The sequence below is a fragment of the Dreissena polymorpha genome, chromosome 11 (assembly GCF_020536995.1).
Source record: "Dreissena polymorpha isolate Duluth1 chromosome 11, UMN_Dpol_1.0, whole genome shotgun sequence".
Classification (NCBI taxonomy): domain Eukaryota; kingdom Metazoa; phylum Mollusca; class Bivalvia; order Myida; family Dreissenidae; genus Dreissena; species Dreissena polymorpha.
Genome location: NC_068365.1, coordinates 12,764,785 through 12,792,005, shown reverse-complemented (window position 1 = coordinate 12,792,005; position 27,221 = coordinate 12,764,785). Strand labels below are relative to the sequence as shown.

The window sequence follows — 27,221 nt, the reverse complement described above, 5'->3', positions numbered from 1 at the left end:
GATCAAAGGACAGAAACGCAATCCAGAAGGCTTATAATGTTTCAAACTAAAAGGCGTTTATGTGGTATTTGTAGTTGTCGGATCGACCTTACATTTAGTATGTGTGGTAAAAATGCGCTTTTACCATGATCTCAAATTTAATGTCCTTTAAGGTGTCATTGCACTATATCAGTTTTGTATCCCTCCGTGGTCCTTCGAAAGTAGTGCATATTTCTAGAGACTGCTCTTCCTCTCCTGGTTTGAAAGCCATTTAGCGAGTGCAACCATGGATTGGTGTTTGTGGTTATTTCATGTATCATATCTGTGTCTGCAACATTTTATTGGGGACTAAATTGCAAGATGAACTTTGGGCTGCGTTTATTTAAATACCATGCTTTTGTCAAAATCTCACTGCCGTGACCCCGTTTTTCCGAGCGTGCTTGCATTCGGACGAATTTTATTTTCTTAGAAGTAATGAGATGGTATCTTTTTAATTGCAATTGTTGGAAAAGGAAAGATCTATCTTTAAAATGAGACCAGGCTTGCACAATTTGATATAAAGGCGTGAAAAATGCTTTGAAGGTTGACAGTTTTATAATGAGACCCTATAGGCATTGGAATTAGTGTTATCTAACATTAAACCAAAATCGGTACCGGGTCTAAAAAGCCCCCTTCTTTTTTTTTTTTTATAGAAATCGCTATTTAGTTGAGTTATTTTATTGAGTGCATTACTTTTAGCACTTATATATATGATCGATTGTATGTACCTCAATGTTGATACTTTTTCTGTCCGTTTACAACAAGAGCCAACAATTTATTTTAATGGATTTACAGTCGGATTAACTCTCCCATTATCTCACAGCACGTGTCTACAGACATTCCTCTCTATCTTCGCTGGGAGAATGGAAGATGCAATCAATGTTAGCGATCGATTTTGGTTCAATGCAATATTTTAATCTCAATTAAGTTCATAGAAACAGTTGTCAGTGAATATGGTGTCGTTTGTTTGCCTTTTTAATTTGGGTGAATACTGATGCATTTACATTTGATTACATAAGAGCTTGGCAAATAATTTCAGATACTTAATTTTTAATTATCGTTATCTAATATATTATTGATTAATCTTAGTTCGATAGATTAATAGCTATAATTTGAAGTTTGATTAAACAGTGTAGGGATGTTAATTAAACATCCATTTGTGTTTAAATATTGAATGACGATTGAAACCATATCCATTCTATTTACAACCATACAAGCATTTGGATATTTATAGGTCGACATAAAACATGCAAGTCAGGTAGCTTTCTACATCGGCGAGCTGATGGCTGAAGGCTTTAGCATGGTATGTGGTCTTTAGAATATTTAATACATATCTTTTCAATTTGTGAATATGTCTGGTTTCTGTATTTAATTGTTGCGATGGTGTGTTGGTGATCAATTTTAATGTTTTATCTTTATAGGTCAGAATAATGAAGGGATATTAAATGATGATTTTGTGTTTGTGGAACCAAATTCAGTATATTTTTTTTTTAATATTTAATAAAATAATATAATAAATTAACAAATGATATGTACATGTCTAAGTTGAGTTTTTAACACATATAGATTGTATTCCAATTATTGTATGTAATACACCTGTTTGGTTTCGTAATATACTTTTAAAAATACATGAACTATATTTTGTTTATCATTATTATAAATATTGTTAACCAAGACGATATTTAATCAATAGGTGCAATTTTTCTTCTGTAATGTAGGACATAAGCTTTTTTATTCATTTAATCTGCAGATAATCCGATTCCCGATTGTGACGTAAACATAATTCAACTTGGCCATTTTTACAGTATAACGTTATTAAATTATTATTGTAAGCAAAGACAGTAGTACGCTGGACACCTTTCAATATTTGTAGTTCTAGTACGTGAGTTTGATACACTTCATGATTCTTATATACATGTATAGTGTTCTGTAACTAAAATTCAAACTACGTTATAAATAATAAAGATATTTATTTGGTACCGAATTTCGTGTTTGTTTTTTCGCGAAGGTGGAACATTCTACCGGTATATTGTTTTCCTACAGTATGCATTTATTAACAAGCCAATATAAGTTGTTGTTTTTTTCAGTCAACATTTAAATGTAAGATCACAAGCAACTACACATTATTTGTACAACGGAAAGTATCAGACACAGAGAAAAAACGCAAATAGCGTGAACAAGTACGCTTACGTTATAACATAACAGCCGCAAAACACAACACGCAATTTTCGGGAATTAAGGTCGTTTTCGTAAGTTAGAATTGTCTTAGAGGGTAACCGTTGCATAATTTTAGGAGGATTGGCAAACCGGAAAGGGAATTATTGAGGCGAACGACTACATGCTTCGCAACGAGGTGGCGTGTGACTTGTCCTTCGTCATTGGGGAGACGAAACAGAAGATGCGCGCGCATCGGTATATATCATGGGACCTCACATTAAAGGGGCCTTTTCACAGATGTTGGCATGTTTTGTCATTAAATGCTTTATATTGATAAATGTAAACACTGGATCTAAAAAGCTCCAGTAAAAAATCAAGAATAAAATTTTAAAAAAAGGAAAAAAAGTGACCCTCAGCAGGGCTCGCACCACTGACCCCTACAGTCCTGGAGTAAAATGTCTACCACTCAGACCACTCAGCCATTCTTTCTAATACAATGTGAGGTGTATTCAATACTATATATAAGCAACCCTCGTAGTTTCACCAAATATAACGACAACAACAGAACTCTCCAAATTATTAATTCGTTTCGCGTTGCAACGCTTTATAATTTTCAGGTTTTTAAATCGTAAAAAGATGCATATAATGGCTATTTTAGAGCTTGGTAGATGTTCAGTTTTACTTTTTCCTCACACATATCATAACTAAAACGAAAATTTGCGATTCTGAAACATTTTTTGTCAATTTTGTCAATTAACCCAAACTTGAAAAGGCCCTTTTAAAAGAAAACAACAAAATAATCCACTGTATATGCTTTGTATCCTATCATAAGCTTTAAAGGGACTGTCCAACAGATTAAAGCGTCGTTCGACGCGAATCAATATTTTGGGAAACTACGAGGATTGCTTATTGACATTGATTTTTTCGATACTTTAGAAAATGATATAAACAATTATAATATTGAGGGTCCGGTTTTTATTACAGGTGATTTAAATGCCAGAGTTGGCCAAAACCACGATTTTATAGTGTTTGACCAATGTGTTGAATTTCTTGATTGTGAAAATTACATTCCTGATAATTTTCTTAGCAGGGCCTCAATGGATAAAACATGTAATACGTTTGGTTGTAAACTGGTTGACTTATGTAAATCTTTGGATATGCGATTGGTTAACGGCAGGTTATTTGATGATTGTAACAAAGGTTCATTCACATTTGCGTCACGTAACGGTACTTCCACTATTGATTATGTACTTGCGCGTGAATGTCACTTTACTCTGATCACTGATTTTGCGGTGTTAAATTTTAACCAGTGGAGCGATCATGCACCATTGTATTTTGCTGTCAAGTGTAATACTAACCTATTGTCAAAACATGAATATGCTGAAACCAAATATAGATGGAATGCGGTTTTAAAGGATGATTTTAAAAATGGCTTATTGTCGATTACCGAACAATTAGACAATTTAACATCACGTATTGACTCAACTTGTATAAATGACGTTGTAAATCAGTTTTCAGGTCTCTTGAACGACGTTGCTGTGAACGTCATTTTGTGAAAAATATAACCTCATTTCCGATGCACAGTTTGGTTTTCGTAAAGGTTTGTCCACTACGGATGCCATATTTTCCTTATTGTCTGTTGTCCAACATTATTTGAATAACAACAAACGGCTATATGTAACATTTATTGATCTTAAAAATGCTTTGACAGTATACTAGTATATCGAAATGCACTTTGGTATAAATTATACAATGCCAATATACGTGGTAAAGTTTTGCTCATTATTAAAAATATGTATTCACATGTCAAATCACGTGTTAAGCATTGTAATAGTCTTTTTGAATACTTCGAATATTCTGTCGGCTTAGGACAAGGCGAGGTTGTCTCCCCTTTGCTAGTGTCTCTACTTTTAGATGACTTAGAAATGTTGTTACAAAATAATGCAAATGCTGGTATTGAGCTGTATGATATTGTTTTGCTGGTTTTACTTTTTGCAGATGATATGGTGATTTTAGGCAAAACGCCCAAAGAATTACAAGCACACTTAAATAATTTAGCAATTTATTGCGATAAGTGGAGTTTAGAAGTCAATAGTTCAAAGACTAAAATTATGGTATTCAGAAAACGTGGTGCACTACGTGAGGACGAGCAATGGTCGTATACAAACGAACCAATAGAAATTGTTGATCAATTTAATTATCCCGGCTGTGTTTTTAAATAAACTGGGAATTTTGCTACAAATAGTGAGTTCCTAATTGGTAAATCTTTAAAAGCTTTAAATATTTTGTTACATAATCTAAAAAAATATCCTTTCAGTCCAATGTCATGTTGTGAATTGTTCGATGCTTTTGTAGGTTCTACACTTAATTATGCGTCCGAAGTTTGGGGTTTTACCAAGTCAAAAGATATTGAACGTGTGCATTTAAAATTTTGTAAAGCAATACTAATGCATCTGTAGGAGTATACGGCGACTTGGAGCGATACCCTTTATATATATCAAGGTATACGAGGATCATATCGTATTGGTGTAAGATTTTGCAAAGCGATAATATAATTATTTCATTATTGTATCATAGAGCTTTAGAAGATTGTAAACTAGGTCACTCTAACTGGGTGTCCTGTGTTAAGAAACTTCTAGATGATTTGAGGTTTTCTGGGGTATTTTTAAACCCAGAAAATGAATGTATTTATTTTCCTTTCATATTTAAGGAGCGGTTTATAAGCAATTTTATTCAAGAATGGCAAGGGTTATTACTGCGTAGTCCAGTTTAAACAGATTACGCTCATTACAAAACTAACTTTGCCTATGAAAAATACCTTGATATATTGCCTGTTAACCTGAGGACATTTGTTACACGCTTTAGGATTTGTGCACACTCATTAAGAATTCATACGGGCCGTTATGGCTGTAGTAATATACTAAGAAACGAAAGATACTGTTTGTATTGTGGTAGTCGCGATCTAGAAGATGTGTATCATTTTATATGTATTTGCCCATGTTACAATACTGTAAGGAGAAGATTCCTTGATATAAAATTTTACGTACGACATTCAGTATATAAATTCAATTCTTTAATGCGATCTGTTAACGCATCTGTTCTTAAAAATGTTGCAAACTATATAAAATATGCACTAGATATCAGACAATCTGTTACCGTGTAATACATGTACATCACTCTCCATGTGCATGTTACATAGTCTGTACACTGTATTTGAATCAATATTTGATTTTTTGTTAAAAACATTACATAAAAACATTACCTAAACAAACTGACCACTGATTTATTGTATTTAATCACATTATTTTCTAGATTATGTACTCTGTACCGATCTCGAATAAAATGTTTGTCTCGTCTTGTCTTATATAGTAAAAAAAATACCTCCGCATTTGACGTAAACGTGGATGGTCGTGTGGCAAAGTCGGGAGACATTTTACTCCAAGTTTCCATGACTCTAGTGGTCAGTGGTTCGAGCCCTGTGGAGGTTAACGTTTTTCTTCTTTTTAAAAAAAAATGTATTCTTATTTTTAACTGGAGATTTTTAGTTCAAATGTTTAAATTTATCAATATAAAGCATTTAAAGCAGTTAATGACAAGCTTTAATACATGCCAAAATCTGTTGGGCGGATCCTTTAAGTGCTAATATATCATTCTTTCGAATCAAAATCTGTTATATGTCCTTTATGTTTGAAACCACATTGAATTTAAATGTTAATTTAACGTACTAAGAACATGCAAATAACCTAAAATATATACACCGGCCTCATATTGGTGTTTTCCCCAGTAGCAACGTTCCGACATGAATTCACATCGAAAGTCCTCCAAGCTGCATTTTCGTATTTACCACTTATTATTTCCTTAACAATGCTTCGCCATGATGTATGACGACAAATTTACTAAACGCCGGCAAAAAATCAACAAACTTCTTCTAAACTTACTTTAGAATTCCATTCTTACTTTTTAACTAATGCAATATTCAAATGAAATGAACCGTCCGCCAAATTGGCTTGGGTAATAAGCACAATGACGCTGAATACATCGATTTCGTCTGAACGTTTAGATTATGAGTACAAAAAGAATGATTCATGGTACGGTAATGTAAGATTTTCAGGCATAACATAAATTGTGCAAATGTAATTTTAAAACGCATGTTATTTGTAGGTACATTTGGATAGCTCGCAGTCCGATCGTACAACGCATGCTCGTAGACAACGCTGACGTAAACAATCTAGCAATCAGCGTCCCTGACGTCACCGTGGATGCGTTCCGATACCTTCTTACGTACGTCAACGTCTCGTTTTGTTGTAGAATTCTAATGAAATAATCGCCTTTTTCTTATATTAATTAAATCTCCTGTCGCAATTCTAGCGGGGATTTAAAGTAATGACCTTCGTCCGTCGTTAGTCTGTCCGTAACCCTTACGTGTCCGCTATATATCTCAGATATATCAGCTACTATATATCAACCTTTAGTCCGTTGAATTGAAGTGAGCCGTCTTTCAAACGTCGTTTTCGGTTTTTGGATGCTGACATACATTGCAACTTAAGGGTTGAAACGACGCTTTGGGCTGTTTTATTGATTGCGTAATACAGCTTTAATTTAATTTTCAGATTTCTTTATACAGATAACGTAGACATCCACGGTGAAAATGTTGGCTCACTTCTGCACGTCGCCAGACGCTTTCAGGTTGGCGCGCTCAGCAAACTATGTTTCCGGTTTCTTGATGACCACGTGTCCATAGCAAACGCTTGCAAAATAATGGAACAAGCCCATATGTATAACGAAACCGCCTTATTTGAAAAATGTATTAAGTTCACGCAAGAAAACGGATCTGACGTCATCAGAACGCGCGGATTTTCAGAGTTGTGCTCGGAATGTCTGAGCACTATTTTGCGTGCGGACAATTTAAAAGCAGGTGAAGATTTGATATTTGAATGCGCGGTCGCCTGGGCAACGGACGAATGCAGACGACAAAAACTGCCGCCAACGGACGCGAATCGACGGTCAGTGTTGGGCGATCTGCTGTACTTGATACGGTTTCCAACAATGGACATCACGTATTACACACAGAACGTTTCTTTTCGTGATATATTATCCGACAAAGAAGCGGTATCAATTTTTCAGTATTTTCACGGCGAAGAACGCCAGTTGTCGCACAAATTCAACAAAAACGAACGCTTCCGGTTGAAAGATATGAATCCTTTAACGAAGAAACCGTCAAGAAAAATGAAGGAATTCAAAATGACCAAATCTGAGTTTATTGAAACGCGCAAAATGATGAGAGCGTCGCCACTTAATCTCCTGCAAGAAATTACACCCGAACCGCAGGAGTCGATTCCTCTCCTCCGCCCTGACAGCTCAAACATGCAGCGCGTCTCGCGGTTCCGTACGTATGACGGCCCGTGGATGCAGAACGGCCCTCCGGATGCGATATGCTTCTCGTGTTCGAGTCCTATAGTCCTGTACGGGATGGAAATTTTCGGCGCGGCTGTTGGCGCGGAAACATACAAGGTGAAACTGTATCTTTATAACGACCTGAGAGAAGAGGTCCGTAGCAATGAAGTCACCATAACGACGGACGCAATACGGCGGACGTATGACGTCATGTTTGCGCGGCCAGTGCGTGTTCCCGCGCGGCGCGTATTTACCGCTATGGTGGTAATAAAGGGCAGCCCATGCAATAAGGGCGTGGGCGGAAGCAAGCTGCACGCTGTAGACGGCATAACGTTTGAATTCGCCGACAGTAACCGAAGTTCAAACGGAACTGACGTCACTGTTGGGCAGATTCCGGCACTTCTGTTCAACAAGACAGGATGAAACGAAAAACTCAACTGTGCAGCTTCTTTTTTAGCTTAAAATATTACATGTTAAACAATCGCGGTCGAATAGCTACTTGAGTAACAGTTTATAGTTTTTGTAATACTTAATCTTGCAGTAGGTCTTAATATTTTCATTTTTCATAATAAATTTTGAAGTTTATACAGTTTACAGTAGCGGTTTACAATACAGTTTATTAAGGATCTCTTATTATGTGTTTTAAAAATCCTATTCAATACTTCTTTTTAAATGGTTACTATTGTCGAGTTTCGCTCATCGCAGTGCTGTTTATAATATGCAATACCGTAAGTAGATTAAATAAGGCCATGCGGTTAAAGAGACAAAACGGAAGTCCTAAAAATGGAATTTGTTATCTATTTAAAAGAACTCTGCTGTTGGTTTGCCATCACGTTGACAACTAATTGATTTCCTTTTGTAACATTATGGTTGCTTTTGTGAATGTAATTTTGCCATAATTTTCTCTGCCCTAGGGCATATTTAATAGCTCACTGTCGCTTCTGAACGGAAGTGCAACAACTTTCACGTTATTTGCAGGAATATTAATGCAATTATTGACACAACGCGTTTGCTTAAACATTCATTGATTTTGAAAATTGTTGCGTCCGTAAATATATAGCACTCTACCCGCCTTATTTCAACATTTGTTTCACGATTCTTACACTTTTTTGTTTGTTCCATATTGTTTTTATCGATGCTTCTCGTTGTTTTGATTGCCTACATCACAAATTGGGAGCATTAGGCATTGAAAATGTCCATCCGCCCCGATAGTTTTCAATTTCCAAATTAAATATTGAACTGATGTCGCTCTAATGTTCACAGCGGAAGATCCTTTAAATAGTCAAATATGCCCACATGTTTGCTGAGACTACATAGGACCGATTTTTTCCCCGGTAAATAAAACACCTTGCTTTGCGGCGGCGTGTGTCAAATCCTAATACATTTTGTGTCGAAACGTGCATCAGACATACGACGACCGTGCGCCCTTTTCCCAGACTGCAAGGTCGCCGCAAACAACGCAACTGACATAAGCGCAATCGTTTAAGTTTATGCGTCGGTCGTTCTTCAAACAGGCTTTGCAAAAGCATCGTGCGTCAAACCGACGTCCCAAGCTGGGTGTTTAACTCGGATTTAAAACTGCCTATAGTCGAAGATTCTGTGAGGGCGCCGTATAACTCACTTGCATTAGTAGCATGTCGATTGCACGTCTGCAAGTAAAACCTTACCGTCATCGTAAGAAGACTAACACTGACGCACGTTTACAGTGCGTCGATCAGATCTAATTTAATCTTCATTCATTATAATGACCTGAAAGCCATTGATACCATAATCATCGCAGATATAATTAAGCAGCGTTTACTGGTCAATGCCGCCGTCAAAATAATGTGTTTACTGGTCAATGCCGCCGTCAAAATACTGTGTTTACTGGTCAATGCCGCCGTCAAAATACTGTGTTTACTGGTCAATGCCGCCGTCAAAATACTGTTTGCGTGCAGCGTTTACTGGTCAATGCCGGCGTCAAAATACTGTTTGAGTGTAGCGTTTACTGGTCAATGCCGCCGTCAAAATACTGTACTGGTCAATGCCGCCGTCAAAATACTGTGTTTACTGGTCAATGCCCCCGTAAAAATACTGTGTTAACTGGTCAATGCCCTCGTCAAAATACTGTGTTTACTAGTCAATGCCGCCATCAAAATACTGTGTTTACTGGGCAATGCCGCCGTCAAAAAAAATGTGTTTGCGTGCAGCGTTTACTGGTCAATGCCGCCGTCAAAATACTGTGTTTGAGTGCAGAGTTTACTGGTCAATGCCACCGTCAAAATACTGTGTTTACTGGTCAATGCCGCCGTCAAAATACTGTATCTACTGGTCAATGCCGCCGTCAAAATACTGTGTTAACTGGTCAATGCCGCCGTCAAAATACTATGTTTACTGGTCAATGCCGCCGTCAAAATACTGTGTTTGCGTGCAGCGTTTACTGGTCAATGCTGTCGTCAAAATACTGTGTTTGCGTGCAGCGTTTACTTGTCAATGCCCCGTCAAAATACTGTGTTTACTGGTCAATGCCGCCGTCAAAATACTGTATTTGAGTGCAGCGTTTACTGGTCAATGCCGCCTTCAAAATGTGTTTACTGGTCAATGCCGCCGTCAAAATACTGTGTTTACTGGTCAATGTCGCCGTCAAAATACTGTGTTTACTGGTCATGCCGCCATCAGAATACTGTTTACTGGTCAATGCAATTGTCAAAATACTGTGTGCCGCCGTCAAAATACTGTGTATACTGGTCAATGCCGCCATCAAAATACTGTGTTTGAGTGCAGCGTTTACTGGTCAATGCCACTGTCAAAATATTGTGTTTACTGGTCAATGCCGCCGTCAAAATACTTTGTTTACTGGTCAATGCCGCTGTCAAAATACTGTGTTTACTGGTCAATGCTGCCATCAAAATACTGTGTGTACTGGTCAATGCCGCCGTCAAAATACTGTGTTTACTGGTCAATGCCGCCGTCAGAATACTGTGTTTACTGGTCAATGTCGCCGTCAAAATACTGTGTTTGCGTGCAGCGTTTACTGGTCAATGCCGCCGTCAAAATACTGTGTTTGCGTGCAGCGTTTACTGGTCAATGCCGCAGTCAAATACTGTATTTGAGTGCAGCGTTTACTGGTCAATGCCGCCGTCAAAATACTGTGTTTACTGGTCAATACCGCCGTCAAAATACTGTGTTTACTGGTCAATGCCGCCTTCAAAATACTGTGCTTAGTCAATGCCGCCGTCAAAAAACTGTGTTTACTGGTCAATGCTGCCGTCAAAATACTGTGTTTACTGGTCAATGCCGCCGTAAAAATACTGTGTTTGAGTGCAGCATTTACTGGTCAATGCCACCGTCAAAATATTGTGTTTGCGTGCAGCGTTTAATGGTCAATGCCGCTGTCAAAATATTGTTTGCGTGCAGCGTTTACTGGTCAATGCCGCCGTCAAAATACTGTGTTTGCCTGCAGCGTTTACTGGTCAATGCCGCCGTCAAAATACTGTGTTTGCGTTCAGCGTTTACTGGTCAATGTCGCCGTCAAAATACTGTATTTGCGTGCAGCGTTTACTGGTCAATGCCGCTGTCAAAATACTGTGTTTGCCTGCAGCGTTTACTGGTCAAAGCCGCCGTCAAAATACTGTGTTTGAGTGCAGCGTTTACTGGTCAATGCCGCCGTCAAAATACTGTGTTTGAGTGCAGCTTTTATTGGTCAATGCCGCCGTCAAAATACTGTGTTTGAGTGCAGGGTTTACTGGTCAATGACGCCGTCAAAATACTGTGTTTGCGTGCAGTGTTTACTGGTCAATGCTGCCGTAAAAATACCGTGTTTGCGTGCAGCGTTTACTGCTCAATGCTGCCGTCAAAACACTGTGTTTGCGTGCAGTGTTTACTGGTCAATGCCGCTGTCAAAATATTGTTTTTGTGTGCACCCATGGACTGACTGGAGGCCACTGGTTTGCAAATACAACAAGATATTTGAGGATGGTACGAAAGTCACCATGGGACTTATTTTCCTTAGCACGAGATGTCATGCTCTTATCCATTGGACTTCTCGGCGGATGTACATCTTATTCATTGGACTACTCGGCGGATGTACATCTTATCCATTGGACTACTCAGCGGATGTACATCTTATCCGTTGGACTACTGGGCGGATGTACATCTGATCCGTACTCGGCAGATGTACATCTTATCCATTGGACTACTCGGCGGATGTACATCTTATCCATTGGTCTACTCGGTGGAATAACATCTTATCCATTGGACTACTTGGCGGATGTACATCTTATCCATTGGAGTACTCGGCAGATGTACATCTTATCCATTGGACTACTCGGCGGATGTACATCTTATCCATTGGACTACTCGGCAGATGTACATCTTATCCATTGGACTACTCGGCGGATGTACATCTTATCCATTGGACTACTCGGCGGATGTACATCTTATCCATTGGACTACACGGCGGATGTACATCTTATCCATTGGACTACTCAGTGGATGTACATCTTATCCATTGGACTGCTCAGCGGATGTACATCTTATCCATTGGACTACTTGGCGAATGTACATCTTATCCATTGGACTACTCGCCGGATGTACATCTTTTCCATTGGACTACTCGGCGGATGTACATCTTATCCATTGGACTACTCGGTGGATGTACATCTTATCCATTGGACTACTCGGCAGATGTACATCTTATCCATTGGACTTCTCGGTGGATGTACATCTTATTTTTGTTTAAGCCAGGACACTGACGGACAGATCGACGGCATGAGAAAGGTTTCTAATTTATTGTTTTATCCATTAGGTGATATTCTTTAACATTAATACGGTAATACAAATGTAAGCTCACTGCAAACCATGCATTTAATTCCACAAAATTAACACTTAATGCAAAGTGGCTTTTTTGGAAAGGAATATAGTTGCGAGGATTCTGTGAATACATTGCGTATACCGAGCGTCTGACAGTATAAATGAAAGAAAATCTCACGATGAATGAAAGTAGACCTTGTGAACCCCGTGAGTCTGGCGGACGATGCACACACGTCAACCGCATCCGTTGCAGACACAGTTTATTGTTTTTTAATCAACAAATGTGCGTCAACCGTAAGTTGACCGCGCGTCTGCCTCACGTTGCTCGTGCGGACTGTACAAGTTTTCATCGAACATCGTTTTTCTTGAGATCTAAAAAACGTGCGTCTGGTATGCGGTCAGAGTGTGGCGAAGTTGGATGTGGCAGAGCATACACCAGATGCAATTGTATCACTATAAATTGGCGGCACAAAATAGTTTAATTATTTGACTGACTTTGTATTTATTGCCTCTAATAAGTTCGGAGCCTATAAACACTGCCAGAAATGCATTTAGCTATGCAAAATATGGTCGTCGTATACATAACAAGGGTCAAATATCTGTAAATAAACATACGTTTATTGGTAAATCTTTGCAAGGGTTAAATTCAGTTTTAACAGCTGTGAAGGGGGCGTTCACACGTTGGCAACGGAGAGGTCTTAATGATAATATGGACAAGGAAATCTCCCTTGGAACCGAGAGGTATTTCTCAACAAATGAATATTGCATATAATGAAAATTAATGTGTGCCTGTGTCCAAATATCTGTCGTGAAAGCATCCGGGTATTTAATTTGGTGACTTTTGAATTGTACCGTTTCAAGCAAAGCATTTCACAAAATCGTGTTTTTTTGTATTCTTGTTGTTATATATTGATTGTTAGGTCGGATAATATTTTATACATGTTACTTGTTAGTCGTCCCCACAATTGCTATGATTATCATAAGTCAATTGGACAATAGTCCATTATGGAAAAAATATAAATTCGGACAAACCTGCATACAATATATTTCTTATATTTGAACTTTGGCCTTCAACCTTGACTGTGGACATATGTTCCTTGGTCTTAAGTGTGACACTCTTGTCTCTTCATGCTTACCTCTTCGGCCAAGTTATTTGAAAATCCAGCCATGCTGGACAAAAACACTCCAGACAAAGTCCTTACACTGTTTATTTTAATGTGACATTGATATCAATCCAGAGGCTGGGCATATTGTCTCCCCATTATATTGACTGCCATGTTTTTAATCTATCCAAGCTCAACGAAGTTATGTTTAAGAAAATGTTTGCTTGTGAAACCACCCCTTAAAACAGGATATGCAAGTTATCAAAACTAACCTCTTAACAGCATAAATTTAAATGATGGAATAATTAAAACAAAAAACAAAAATCAATAATGCATGTAACACACCTTTGAAAAGCATCTGGAATTTATTCTGATATGGGGATAAGCTGCAAACAAATTACATATGTACACAATGGCAGATATAAAATGCCCATGGTAATTTGAAGAAATAAAATGCAAGCATAGAAAACGTCAGTTTAATTGGAAAACATTTCAGAGCACAAGTCAACAACACCCTCTGAGAACACATCTCATTGATTTGTAATCATCATATCTATATGTTGACTTGCTGTTGCTTTACTTTAAACAAATATGACCAGGCCTCCTATGATTCTACCTAGCATATACTCATAGACCTTTACATTATTGAAAAAAAAAGAGTTAGCAAAAACTTTTAAAAAATCACAAGCAAATTCGTTGAATTGATATCTCTTGCCATTGATATCTATACACCCATGAAGATTCATGTTGATATCTGATATACTAGTAGTTTCTGAGATATCCCCCTTACAAAATTGTGTGACATACAGACAGAAGACCAAAATTCTATATCCAGCCTCCTTTGGCAGAGTAAACAAATGTGGTAAGCATGCAATTTATATAAAAGTCATTATTTAATAGTAGGACATTCTTTGGCATTGGTAAAATTTGTTTCTATATTTTGCTGAGAGAATTGTATTTTGGCTCTTTTTGACATACAATTCCTCAAATATCTAAAAGTAATACTGATTTTGACAATGTAGGGTTCAACAAATCAGTAAAGTAAGTTGAAGCCCTGAATAGTTAACATGTAGATATAAATATTCAATAATCCTTTGATTTTTATTCTTTTTGAAACCATGAACATGATTGAAATGAACTAGAAGAACACAGGGCGGTACTGCGTTACATATACAATTGTAAAAAAGCATGCACAATACTGCAGTGAATTGGAAAACAAAATTTCAAGTTAGTGAGAAATTTACAAAAAAATTACTTCCTTAACAAATGTTCTTTCCAGAATTTCAGAAACTGTTTGTTTATAACTAAAGTATTATTGCATCTGCTTTCAGTAAAAAAAAGCAAGTAAAATAGTAATAAATATTAATTTAAAAAAAAGAGAAGATAATAGCACAATTATTTTTGTGTTGTTCAAATGCTGAGTACAACCCGGTTTCTATGATGTTTCTAAGAAAATACGTTGCTATGACGATTTGCTGGATTGTTCATTGTGCCGACGCTTTTTCACATCCCAGTTATAGACACGTGCCATATCTAACACAATGTTAAGGAATAAAAAATTCATGCAACTCAAATTCAACCAACTTTAACTATGATAGCATTATACTAAAAATGCTAGATTTAAATTAATTTAAATTTTAACTTTGGTCCTAATAAATGGAAAAACATTTGCAGTTCATTAAAAATAATGAACTACATAACTTCACTAATCTTCATACAAAATTAAGACAAATCCATATGAGACAGATTTCTTTGCAGCAAAGTGAATGTAGTGCAATTAGATTAGTTTCAACGATCTTATTTAGGCTGGAAAGCTTTGGTTTTATACAGACCTTTCAAGTCTTTTTGCTGGGTAGAACCAGTAGTGTTCAGTAAAGGCAAACATAGACAAACCAAAATTATATAGACAACCCTGCTTTGAAAGTATTTAAAAAGTCAATTGATAAATACACACTGCAAAAATATTTAAAAACAAGACTATTGCCAAGCAATATATGTCCCCTACCAGCTCCACCATTGTCAGAAATATATAAAAAAAAAATTAAATATTTGTTGCCATAGCAACCAGAATTTTTGACGTAGGAACAAAATTAAATGACGTGCATAATGTCCTTATTGCCATCTATCAAGTTTCATGAAAAAATATTAAGAATTTTTAAAGTTATCGCAGGATCCAGAAAAGTGTGACAGACTCACAGACTGACGGACACACGGACACACAGAGCGCAAACCGTGAAACCGGTAGGGGACAATAAAATAAAAAATACACCATACTAACCTTACTTAAGCCATGTTATAAGCATAACAAAAAAGGATACTAACTTCTAGGGTAGTAGTTTGCTCAGTTATATAGCTAAGTTCTTCCTCAACTTGTTTTAAACTTTTTGTGGCAGCCTCCTGATTTTTACGTAACAATGCCTCTGCATCATCTATATTGTACTCTAACATTACATTTGCCTGGAACATATAAAATAGTAAAAATACATAACTTGTGTCACACACGTTATTGCATTTCATTAGTTAAAAAAAAACATAAACGTAGACCGATATAAATGTATAAATACATATTCAATTAATGATAGAATGTATATGTGATGTCAAAATTCTTTAATTTCAAAAATTCCTATAAGTTATAATACTGATATGTAAAAAATCAAAAAATTAGAGACTAGATGAAAATTTACATATCATTTATGTATATTGGTTATGAGTTTCCAAAGAATATCATTCTGTATTATAATGAACTTTGATATTCTAAACAACATCATAATTATGTTCACCAAAAAGTGCAAGATGGACAGACACAATCTAATGGGCTATTGTACATAGCAACAAAAACAGGACAAGCTTCTTAACCCTTTACCACTTAGATACGTATTTTGACGCATGTATAGTCCCTTAGACAGTTAAATTTATTTAAAGAACTTTCTTACTAAATTCAAGTTTTAAAGGCTTCGAATCCAACCCTAAGTACTGAACAGCAGCAAACAGCAATAAACTTCAACAGACTGCCAGTTACTCGCTCATTAATTGGATCGGACCACAAGATGGAGCTGATTGATTGGATCTGAACACAAGATCCAGCTCCATTACTGGATTGATTGGATCTGAATACGAGATCCAGCTCCATTATTGGATTGATTGGATCTGAACACAAGATCCAGCTCCATGACTGGATTGCAACAACTTACTCCTAGCCATAAGCAGACTTTATCAGTGGGTGGGACCCGCGCTCTCGCAAAGACCTGGTCAGATAGCAGGAACCTTGTCTCCATTGCCTCACTGGAACTCTGAAACCAGTTATGTCACAGTTAATACACACAAACTGGCTGACTGTTTACGTTAAACAGATGACATGTGAAAAAAGCATCTTCCAACTGTAAAATTTGTTAACAATGTTTATGCAATTCTCCTTATGCTTGAAAATGGATGGTAACACCAGTATTTTTCTGCATTTAAAGCTTGATAACATTATTTGTGTTAACGGGCATTTGTCTGTTATCCGACAGCTGTATTGAATACAAGTGATGAGCTCATTGAAATTAGTATAGTATACATGTACAATTACTTAAGATTTAAAATTCTTGATCAACAAGGTTTGCATATTTTAACATAATTCATCAGTATTGATAATAATAATCAGCGATATTTTTTGCCCAACTGGGAAAAGTACATGTACCAGCCCAATTGGGAAAATTGTGCGCAAAAAACCCTGAAATTGGGAAAATTCATGCCGTGAAGTCTTCATATTGGGCTATTGGTGTATTTCAGCTTTTGCTCCCAAATACTTTAAAATTGATAACTTAATGTTGTCATTTAACTTGTCAAGTAGTCCATATTATAATTACTTAGGTTCAAGCCATGGAGCTGCATATGGAAACTAACTATATGTTGCACTTTATTTAAAAAAAAAAAATTTTTTTATAGGAAACCTTCAATTGGGAATATTTTTGACAGCAATTGGAAAATTTATAGTTTTTTCCTTATTGGGAAAGTGCCGTTTTTCGGTACTTTACAAAGAAGAAAAAAATTGCTGGATATCCATGTTTAGAATAAAAGAACGAATGCAATTATATTCATCAAACAAGAGCACCGCCTTGTGGGTGCAGACCGCTCATCTATTTTCTTTTCAAAGGTGAAGGGACTCTCAATTTAAATCACAAAGGAGGGAGAGGTGGAGTGAAGAGGGGTGTATAGTGTAGAGGTGTGGACATTTATTACATTATCTACCAAAAATGCGGGAAAAAAAAATGCAAAAAAAATTTGGGGGGAGGGGGGGGGGGGGATTATTGGGTGCGATGTTTGGACGGTATTTCAAAAATAAAATAATAAAAATAAATATTTGTGTTTTTTAACCGTTTCAAAAAAAAAATTGGGTGAGGGGTGGGGTGGGGGGGGGGGGGGGTATAGTGTGAGGGTGTGGTGGTCATTTGTGAGATGATCTTAAAAAAAAAAAAAAAAAAAAAAAAAAAAAAATAAGGGGGGGATTCGGGGGGGGGGGGGGAGGGAGGGCACGGGGGATGGTTTGGGTGGAGTCTATTGTGGTATGTCAGGTAAGAGTAGTTTTGTCAAAGTATCAATCAAATCTAATCATAAATAAAGAAGTTATGGCAATTTTAGCAAAATTTAACAATTTTACCTTGAGAGTCAAGGTCATTCAAAGGTCAAGGTAAAATTCAACTTGCCAGGTACAGTAACCTCATGATAGCATGAAAGTATTTGAAGTTTGAAAGCAATAGCCTTGATACTTTAGAAGTAAAGTGGATCGAAACACAAAATTTAACCATATATTCAAAGTTACTAAGTCAAAAAAGGGCCATAATTCCATAAAAATTACAACCAGAGTTATGCAACTTGTCCTTTTACTGTCCCCTTATGATAGTTTGCGAGTGTTCCAAGTATGAAAGCAATATCTATGATACTTTAGGGGTAAAGTGGACCAAAACACAAAACTTAACCAAATTTTCAATTTTCTAAGTATAAAGGGCCCATTATTCCGTCCAAATGTCAGTCAGAGTTACATAACTTTGCATGCACAATCCCCTTATGATAGTAAATAAGTGTTGCAAGTATGAAAGCAATAGCTTTGATACTGTAGGAATAAAGTGGACCTAAACACAAAACTTAACCAAATTTTCAATTTTCTAAGTATAAAAAGGGCACATAATTCTGTCAAAATGCCAGTCAGAGTTACATAACTTTGCCTGCACAGTCCCCTTATGATAGTTAGTAAGTATTGCAAGTATGAAAGCAGTAGCTTTGATACTTAAGGAATAAAATGGACCTAAACACAAAACTTAACCAAAATTTTTAATTTTTTAAGTATAAAAAGGGCACATAATTCTGTCAAAATGCACACCAGAGTTATCTAACTTTGCCTGCCCAGTCCCCTCATGATAGTAAGTAAGTGTACCAAGTTTGAATGCAATAGCATTGATACTTTCTGAGAAAAGTGGACCTAAACGCAAAACTTAACCGGACGCCGACACCAACGCCGACGCCAAGGTGATGACAATAGCTCTTTTTTTTTTCCCAAAAAATAGATGAGCTAAAAATGGTTTATCAATGCAATAACATTATTATGATAACAAGAGCTCCGGGTTCAGAGACAGGTGCCCCCAAACAGGGCCTTGACACCCATCAATGAATCCTTTGATGACATAGAACAGAAAAGAATTTCACACTTAATGTCAAAGACATTTAAGTTACCTTGACCCTTTAACTAGTGACCCCAATTTCAATAGTGGTCATCTTCTGTCCAAGGCCAATGCAAATGTGCAGTATCAAGTTAAGTTAATCAGTCAATTCCTTTACCAGTTTATTGATCAGAAACTATTTTCACACTTATTGTGACCTTTGAGTTTAGTGACCCCAATTTCAATAGGGGCCATCTTCTGTCTAAGGCAAATGCACATGTGAAGTATCAAGTAAATCGGTTTGACTGTTTTTAATTGGAAACGAACTGGTCTACCGACAGACCGACTGATATCCAGCAAAACAATATACCCCCTCTTCTTTGAAGGGGTCATAATTTATTTACCTTTTTTGCTTGTAAGTGAGAAATTATGTCTAGAGATTTCTTTATGTCTGGAATTTGCGACTTCAGTCTGTAAAAGAAAAATAAATGCACATACACATGTTAAACTACAAAACAAAATACAAAATCTAAGCAGCTGTGTTATCAATGTAATGAAATTAAAACTTCAATTGATTTTTCAAATAAAACGAGATCCACACAACAGGATGATATATCGTAACAAACAAAAACCATTATAAAGGATGTATTGATTTGAAAAGCATCAGTGAGTATAATTAAATTTAAAACTGATGTATATTTATCATTGACTCACTTCAACTAACAATGTTTGAATTCAAGAAAATAGCACATATAAGTATTCTGCCATTGTACATAAAGTTTGTAAACTAAAGAATACATCATGATTCAAGCCTGCAGGGTTTAATGTATGTTCAACAATCGCAAAAATGTATTTTTGTTTTATTTGATTTTCAATAATAGCTACATACCTTTCATAAATAACATGGCGGCCATGTTTTTCAACGGACCGGAACCACTTTTGAACTCAACCAACATATCATTAAGACAAACATTTTGACAACGTAACATGAAGATTGGGCATGAAATGTGACTTCTACAGTGTTAACAAGTTTTTCCTTTTTTTTTGACCTAGTGACCTAGTTTTTGACCCGGCACGACCCTGTTTTGAACTCGACCGAGATTTCATTGGGACAAAGCTTCTGACCAAGTTTCATGAAGATAGGACAATAAATATGGCCTCTAGAGTGTTTACGAACAAATGTGGACGGACGGACAGACAACGGACAAAGACCGGTCACAAAAGCTCACCTGAGCAATCAGGTGAGCTAAAAAGGTATCAACATGACTTCAAAAAGTCTTTTACTGTGAATGTTGAGTTGCAAAATGTAGCTGTAAGCGTGTAACACAATTATCACCTGGCCATTGAAAAGTTATTAATCAACACTGCAGTAGCTGATCAACACAAGCACTGCTTGTAGAGAATAAATGAATCAGCATAAAAAAGGAATGCTTAGGGTATAAAATATTTGATTGTTGCATTCATACAAGAGCAGTCCAAAGACAGCACACTTGATTATTCTTTGACTTTGAATGTAATGACCGAAAAAACATATTTGAAATTTAATATTTGTAATTATAATAAAGTTATAGGTTAAATTAAAGATGACCACTAATAAATTAAAAAAAGACAAGAAATCAGATTTTCACAAATTTTACAAATAAATGTAACTGCTTTCATTTTCAAAAGCTACCTACATAGAATATTACAGAACAACAACTCCCGACTTAAGGTATTTCAAGGAAACATTTTCAGTAACCTTGACCAAACTGGCAAAATATGCAATCACGACCTGGGTCTATATTATGTTACCTACATTTGTACAAACAGAATTACAGCACAAAATGAACACCCATATAAAAGTTATTGAGTGCACACTCTTTTTCTTTTTTTTTTAGTAACAATGAACTTGATCCAACAAGCCCAAAATGCTATTCCAACAAAGTTTTGAATGTAAGCTGCTTAGTACTTACACATCAAATTACCCAAAAATACCTCCATCCAAACGAAAGTTATTAAGCTGAAACTCCTTGTTATATTTTTCGTAGCAGTCACATTGATCCCCAAACTCAACCATCACTTAAATAACAGGTTTCTAACTACCCTGTACATACATAATTTCAGCAAAATATCTTCATCCTTACTGAAGTTATTGAACGCAAACTTGTTATATTTTTACTAGCAACAGTGACCTTGACCTTGTTCCAACTGGTCTTTAATGCAATCACATGCTAGTTTTAAATTTCAGCTACAGATAGCAGTTCTTGCACTCAAATGTTAATTAGAGCTGTAACGATTCACCCATCATTCGATTCGATTCGATTTCGATACCATATGGTCTGATTCGATTATTTTCGATTCTATTCAAATTAAACTATTTGCTGCTTATTTTGCAAACTATTTCATGTTTGGTTTGTCCAGGGCATGAATGAATATGTTTGGTATTTGTTATTAACATATTATGTTGTACATTTAAAGTGTTTAATTTTTTAAATAAAATTAAAAACGCAACATTGTTTTATAAGTAACAAATTTATTGAACAAAACTTCATGTTGAGTTATTCTTAAATAACATAAGAGCACAACAGCGCCCTCACACTACTTTGGGGGAAGGGGTCCGCAGCCCTTAGGAGGGAGAATTTTCGCGGCGTTTCCCTTTTTGGGGGATTTTTTATTTACTCTCTCATTATTACATTACATTTTCCCCCCAAAAAGGGGTAAAAAGTATACTTTTTAGGTGGGGGACTGACGACGAATTTCGGCGGATTTAATAGATTGAGGGCCATGCACAATGTATCACATGTATTTAACAGAAAAGAAAAAAAAATGTAAGTATATAAACAACTTCCAGTTGACTTCTTAACAGAATGCAAACAATTTAGTACACAAACCATATGTATTAAAAAAAAGAGATCAAAACATCACATGGGTATAATTTAGTAACAGTAACTTTCTGTTATCAAAATGTAGGTGATACACATCACATCTGAAATATCAACCATGTGTTTTCTCTTTAAATGTTGCCTCAAATTTGTAGCGCTAGCTTCCAGATTAAGGGTAACTTACGTTAAAACAAACCACGTTTTGCAAGTTGCCTTTGCATCAGAACCTTCTCGAAATCCGAAATGTTCCCATACTTTTGATTTTAATTTTGACGGTGCGTCTTTCAGCGTGGTTGAAGAAGCCATTTTACCAGCTGATGTAATGCTCAGCATGTAATTCATTCATTCATTTGATTCCATATTGGCTAATGAACAATCACACGACGTATTACAAATGACAAGAAAGTTTAGACGACGGATTTGGAAAGTAAGGTTTAACATGAGGATCTATCGGGATTGAAGTGAATCGAATCGAAATTGGCCGTATTGGTATCAAAATCGAATCGGCGGGGTTGAACCGGTTTTTCGATGCATCAAACCAAATCGTTACAGCTCTAATGTTAATCACAATTTTCATAGAACACAAAGTGGCATAATTCTGCATAATTACAGGACTGAGTTCCAGGCCTTGGTCTGTGACTTTGCATCAACTCTTTACCACTAAGATACGTATTTTGACGCATTTGTACCCGGTAGTCCCTTTAAAAGTTGAATTTAATTAAAGGCCTTTCTTACTAGATCTAAGTTTTAAAGGTTTCAATTCCAATCCTTAGATACTGATGAGCAGCAAAAGCATAAAACCTGAAAAGACTGCAAGTTACTCGCTGGCTGTTCTGGTTTTATGCTGTTTGCACATCGGCATTTTCACCTTGCTTCTGGGTTGGAAAGGGTTAAGATACCCAACACATGTGTGAAGTCTTAAACTGAGTATATGTACACAGGTGAGTTGACACTTGGTAGATTTGGGATACAGTGTATTTAGGCTGCAGCTACCACGATTAACACTCTTCAGTTATAACAAGAGATTGCCAAGCAATATGGTCCCCTACCTGTGAAACTCCACCATTTTCAGATTTTTGATATATATTTGTTGCCATACTAGCAACCAGAATTCTTGACGTAGGAACAAAATGAAATAACGTGAATAATCCCCATCTTGCCATCTGTCCATGTTTCAAGTTTCATGAAAAAATATCAAGAACTTTTAAAGTTATCGCAGGAACCAGAAAAGAGCCTAAATCATTCACCGGTAGGGGACTATAAAACGATTAAATGGCTGACATCAACTCAGACCCCCCATATCCACCCAATAGTTGGCGTAGGGAGACTTGTACCTGTTTTTCTTAGTATTCAGATTGTATTCCATGAACTTGTATTTGTTGTGCTGCTCATCCAGTTTCTTCAGGGCACTCTCAGCAGTCTCCTCCGCAGAGGCCATGTAGCTATCAACATCCTCCTGGGAAAATAACAAACATTCACATTACATAGGGCTCACATCATTTGATGGTTGAAAAACATTTATATATAAATATATAAACTACAAATATAACTTGATCAAAACCAAGTTACCCAGGAATAGACAGATTTACTGTTTACTTTTTTTTTATAAAAATAAAAATGCAACATGCATGATTCGTATTTTCAGCAGTAAATCACCCAATTTAGCCATAAGTTGTTTAAATTTAAAAAATTGTAGAATGTACATAAAAATTGCAACATATTTCAGGGCTCGACACTAACGGTGGTCCGTTGACTCGGGGTCAGTAAAAAATTGGGAGGACCAGTGAAACTAGAAATTTGGTTGATCCGTTGGACCACTTAAAAATCCTGGCCAGCTTATTGTGAAATACTGGAAAGCAGTTTTCATCAATAAAACAACTTTATATGTTCATAATAAACCAATAATTTCATCATTTTTTTATGGGCTGACTCGAGACCGGGATAAAAATATCAACATATTAGAAATTCCATTTTTTCTAGATGCCCGGATGACAAAAACCTGTTGTCGCATCAAAAAATTGATTTGCGATCTGCAAATGTCTTCCGAAAATGTCTCCGGACTTCGCAGTGATCGATACACAAAGTAACATAAAATTCTTATGGTACGGATCGAGAAATGAACAAAATGGTATTTATTATTTTGAAAAAGCAGCAATAATCAGCATTTTATCGATCTTAATACCATGAGAATATACTTTGTTTACCGTAAGAATTTATACTGGAGGGCGCCGAATAATGTTTTGATATTGCGGGAAAGTAAACGTGCGTATTTTCAAGATTACAAGTTTTCGCGATGTGGAATTTCATTCCGGGGATGGTTGAACCTACGCCTAAAAAAAATTAAACTAATGAAGAGAAGCTTGAAGTACAGCGAAAATATGAAAGGGACATTGAGATAGTATAGTAGATAGTATAGTTTTCTTTTTATAAATGCACAATACATTGTGGAATTAAGTTCGGAAAGTAACTTGAAATTTAGGTAAAATAACAGAGAAATTGTCGGACCACTTGAAATCTTGGAGGACCAGTAATTTCTGAAAGGTGGTGATCCTTTGCGTCAGTAGGTAAACAAAGTTAGTGTCAAGCCCTCTATTTAACAACAAACATAGCTTATATGCTATATTAAATCAAATTATGTTAAAAAAGAAATAAAATGCGTCGCAAAAGTATGCGTTGTCAGCAGGATTTGAACCTGCGCGGGAAGATTCCAAAAGATTTCTAGTCTATCGCCTTAACCACTAGGCCACGACAACTTCACATTAGTACCTGCTTAAATTAGATATCCATAAGTAAACAGATAAAAACGCTCTTTGATCTTCGAAGAAATAGTGGGAAATCATTACGGGTGCGCTACCTTAAGATCCATATTGCTTTAACAAAGATACAAATGTAAGTACCACAATCACGAGCTAATGTTCCATGCATTAAGTCTTGACAGGAGTAATGTTTACATTGAAAGCAGGTAACAAATCAGAGGTGTCATTTTTGGGCACTCTCAACAAAATGGCCACTGTTACAGCATCTATCTATCTCTGTTTACTGCCAACCGCTCTTTCTAGGATTAAAGGCAGATATGGACACTGTCGAGTCCGTTTCATGGGAAGAACCAGTACTTGGTTATCTATTGAGGAGATAATGAGTAGGGAGCGAACCCACTAACCTCGATCGCTAGGCGGAAACCTCTTCCACTACACCACCGTGACCTCAGTAGCATAAGATCATTTTGTTTATCGACGAATTTTGGTTGATAACACAATCACTTGCATTTAAAATGTGTAAATAAAAGTTAAATGTGTGATGACATAAAATATTAACTAGAAATGGCGCGGCAGAGGCCGACGCGTATCCCCACGCCGAATGTTTGACCTAGGTGTGCCCCAGGGTTGGTAATGGGGCCTTGCATAGCTGAGATTGACCGTATTGTCATAAGAGAAGTTCATCATCAATTAGAAGTGAATTGGTGTAGAAATGAAGAAGTTATAGTAAAAGGCAATTTTGGGTGGGTGTGACATATGTGGGCAGGGCGCCCCAGGGTTGGTAATTGTGCCATGCATAGTTGAGATTGACCGTATTGTCATAAGAGAAGTTCAGTATCAATTTGAAGTGAATCGGTGTAGAAATGAAGAAATTATAGTAAAAGGCAATTTTGGGTGGGTGTGGTCTATGTGGGCGGGGCGCCCCAGGGTTGGTAATGGGGCCATGCATAGTTGAGATTGACTGTATTGTCATAAGAGAAGTTCAATATCAATTTGAAGTGAATCGGTGTAGAAATGAAGAAATTATAGTAAAGGCAATTTTGGGTGGGTGTGGTCTATGTGGGCGGGGCCCCAGGGTTGGTTATGGGGCCATGCATAGTTGAGATTGACCCTAATGTCATAAGAGAAGTTCAGTATCAATTTGAAGTGAATCCGTGTAGAAATGAAAAAATTATAGTAAATGGAATTTTTTGGTGGGTGTGGCCTATGTGGGCGGGCGCCCCAGGGTTGGGATTGGGGCCATGCATAGTTGAGATTGACCCTAATGTCATAACAAAAGTTCAGTATCAATTTGAAGTGAATCCGTGTAGAAATGAAAAAATTATAGTAAATGGAAATTTTGGGTGGGTGTGGCCTATGTGGGCGGGGCACCCCAGGGTTGGGAATGGGGCCATGCATGGTTGAGATTGACCGTATTGTCATAAGAGAGGTCCAGTATCAATTTGAAGTGAATCGGTGTAGAAATAAAGAAGTAAATGTAAAATAACCTAAAAAAATGAGTGATAATTTCTGACGCGGCCCCACCCCAACCGCTATAACTTTTGACCCAGGGGTCAGATCAAAATTCCAAATAGTGCAGGGTCGCACATATGCTCATAGCTACCATGTGTGTAAGTTTCAAGGTTCTAGTGCTTTTAGTGTAGGAGGAGATAGTGGCCAGGACGGACGGACAGACAGACAGACGGACGGACGGCGGAGATAACCACAATATCCCCACCTTTTTTTCAAAAAGCGTGGGGATAATGACCTATATCCCTAATTAGAGCAACAAAACTTTAACAGACTGCTTAGAGGCGTCAAAACCGTTCACTCGAGGACAATATTTACCCACATTAAGATATTTGTTCCACCAATGTCTGAATGTCGTTAGAAAAGATTTGCTAATAGTATAACAGAACCAATGAAAATAAGACTGTTTTAAGATTTGGTACCCAACAATAATCACAGATAAACAAGTAATCATAAATTTTAGTAAAATGAGACCCTTAGAGATTGTCGCTGTTTAGGTTAAACACATAATAAACACCATTTTAACAGCACATACGTACACACTTCTATAGACTTTCACACATAAGGGATATCAAGAAAAGAACAACTGGTTTAACTTGTTGTTAGAAACAAGTTAACACGTGTTTGTGTTGTCTTTGGTAAAACATGCAAAGTTCAATGAAAACGCTCACACTATTGAGCACTCGTTTGTCATGTGTTGGCTATTTTAAGTTGAGTGAATAAATGGGTTAACGAAAACAATGGTCGAAACGTACCAAAAATTCAGCTTTGGGGATCCCTGAGTATGTTTTAGAGGCATTTTCCGTAACCAAAGATTCAGACGACGCCATCTTGGAGTAGTTTTATTTAACTCAAGCAAAAATCAAACGAAATATAGTTTTTGATTTTTATAAAAAGATGTAAAAAATATTAATTCTTTTTCATGTACACAATTTCAATATTCAAACCTTTTACTTTAAAGCAAGCTGAGATTGTTTGACAACAGCATTATATTGC

The 27,221-nt window shown here is 36.7% G+C and overlaps 2 protein-coding genes and 1 non-coding gene across 5 annotated transcripts; 1 reads left to right on the top strand and 2 right to left on the bottom strand.

Moving 5' to 3' along the window:
* Window positions 1-1,258: 1,258 nt before the first annotated feature.
* Window positions 1,259-8,558, top strand: LOC127851243 (BTB/POZ domain-containing protein 6-B-like). 3 transcript variants are annotated; one of them, XM_052384864.1, is made up of 4 exons: window positions 1,259-1,321; window positions 2,312-2,430; window positions 6,337-6,456; window positions 6,786-8,558. In XM_052384864.1, exons 1-4 carry the CDS (start codon window positions 1,301-1,303, stop codon window positions 7,990-7,992), a joined length of 1,467 nt encoding a protein of 488 aa, XP_052240824.1. In that variant the 5' UTR covers window positions 1,259-1,300; the 3' UTR covers window positions 7,993-8,558. The 3 variants fall into 3 exon arrangements, with proteins under 3 accessions (XP_052240824.1, XP_052240826.1, XP_052240825.1); XM_052384866.1 differs by lacking the exons at window positions 1,259-1,321; window positions 2,312-2,430 and adding an exon at window positions 5,544-5,659 and having other exon boundaries at window positions 6,800-8,558; XM_052384865.1 differs by lacking the exons at window positions 1,259-1,321; window positions 2,312-2,430 and adding an exon at window positions 5,544-5,659.
* A 5,251-nt stretch (window positions 8,559-13,809) lies between these two features.
* On the bottom strand, window positions 13,810-27,207 carry LOC127851251 (prefoldin subunit 3-like). The gene is made up of 6 exons (XM_052384895.1): window positions 26,981-27,207; window positions 23,295-23,416; window positions 19,504-19,570; window positions 16,655-16,753; window positions 15,782-15,920; window positions 13,810-14,996 (listed from the first exon to the last, which is right to left on the bottom strand). The coding sequence occupies exons 1-6, from the start codon at window positions 27,053-27,055 to the stop codon at window positions 14,926-14,928; spliced, it is 573 nt and encodes a 190-aa protein (XP_052240855.1). The 5' UTR covers window positions 27,056-27,207; the 3' UTR covers window positions 13,810-14,925.
* Window positions 24,632-24,713, bottom strand: Trnas-aga (transfer RNA serine (anticodon AGA)). The gene has a single exon. It is a non-coding gene; the product is annotated as a tRNA-Ser (tRNA).
* Window positions 27,208-27,221: the final 14 nt, after the last annotated feature.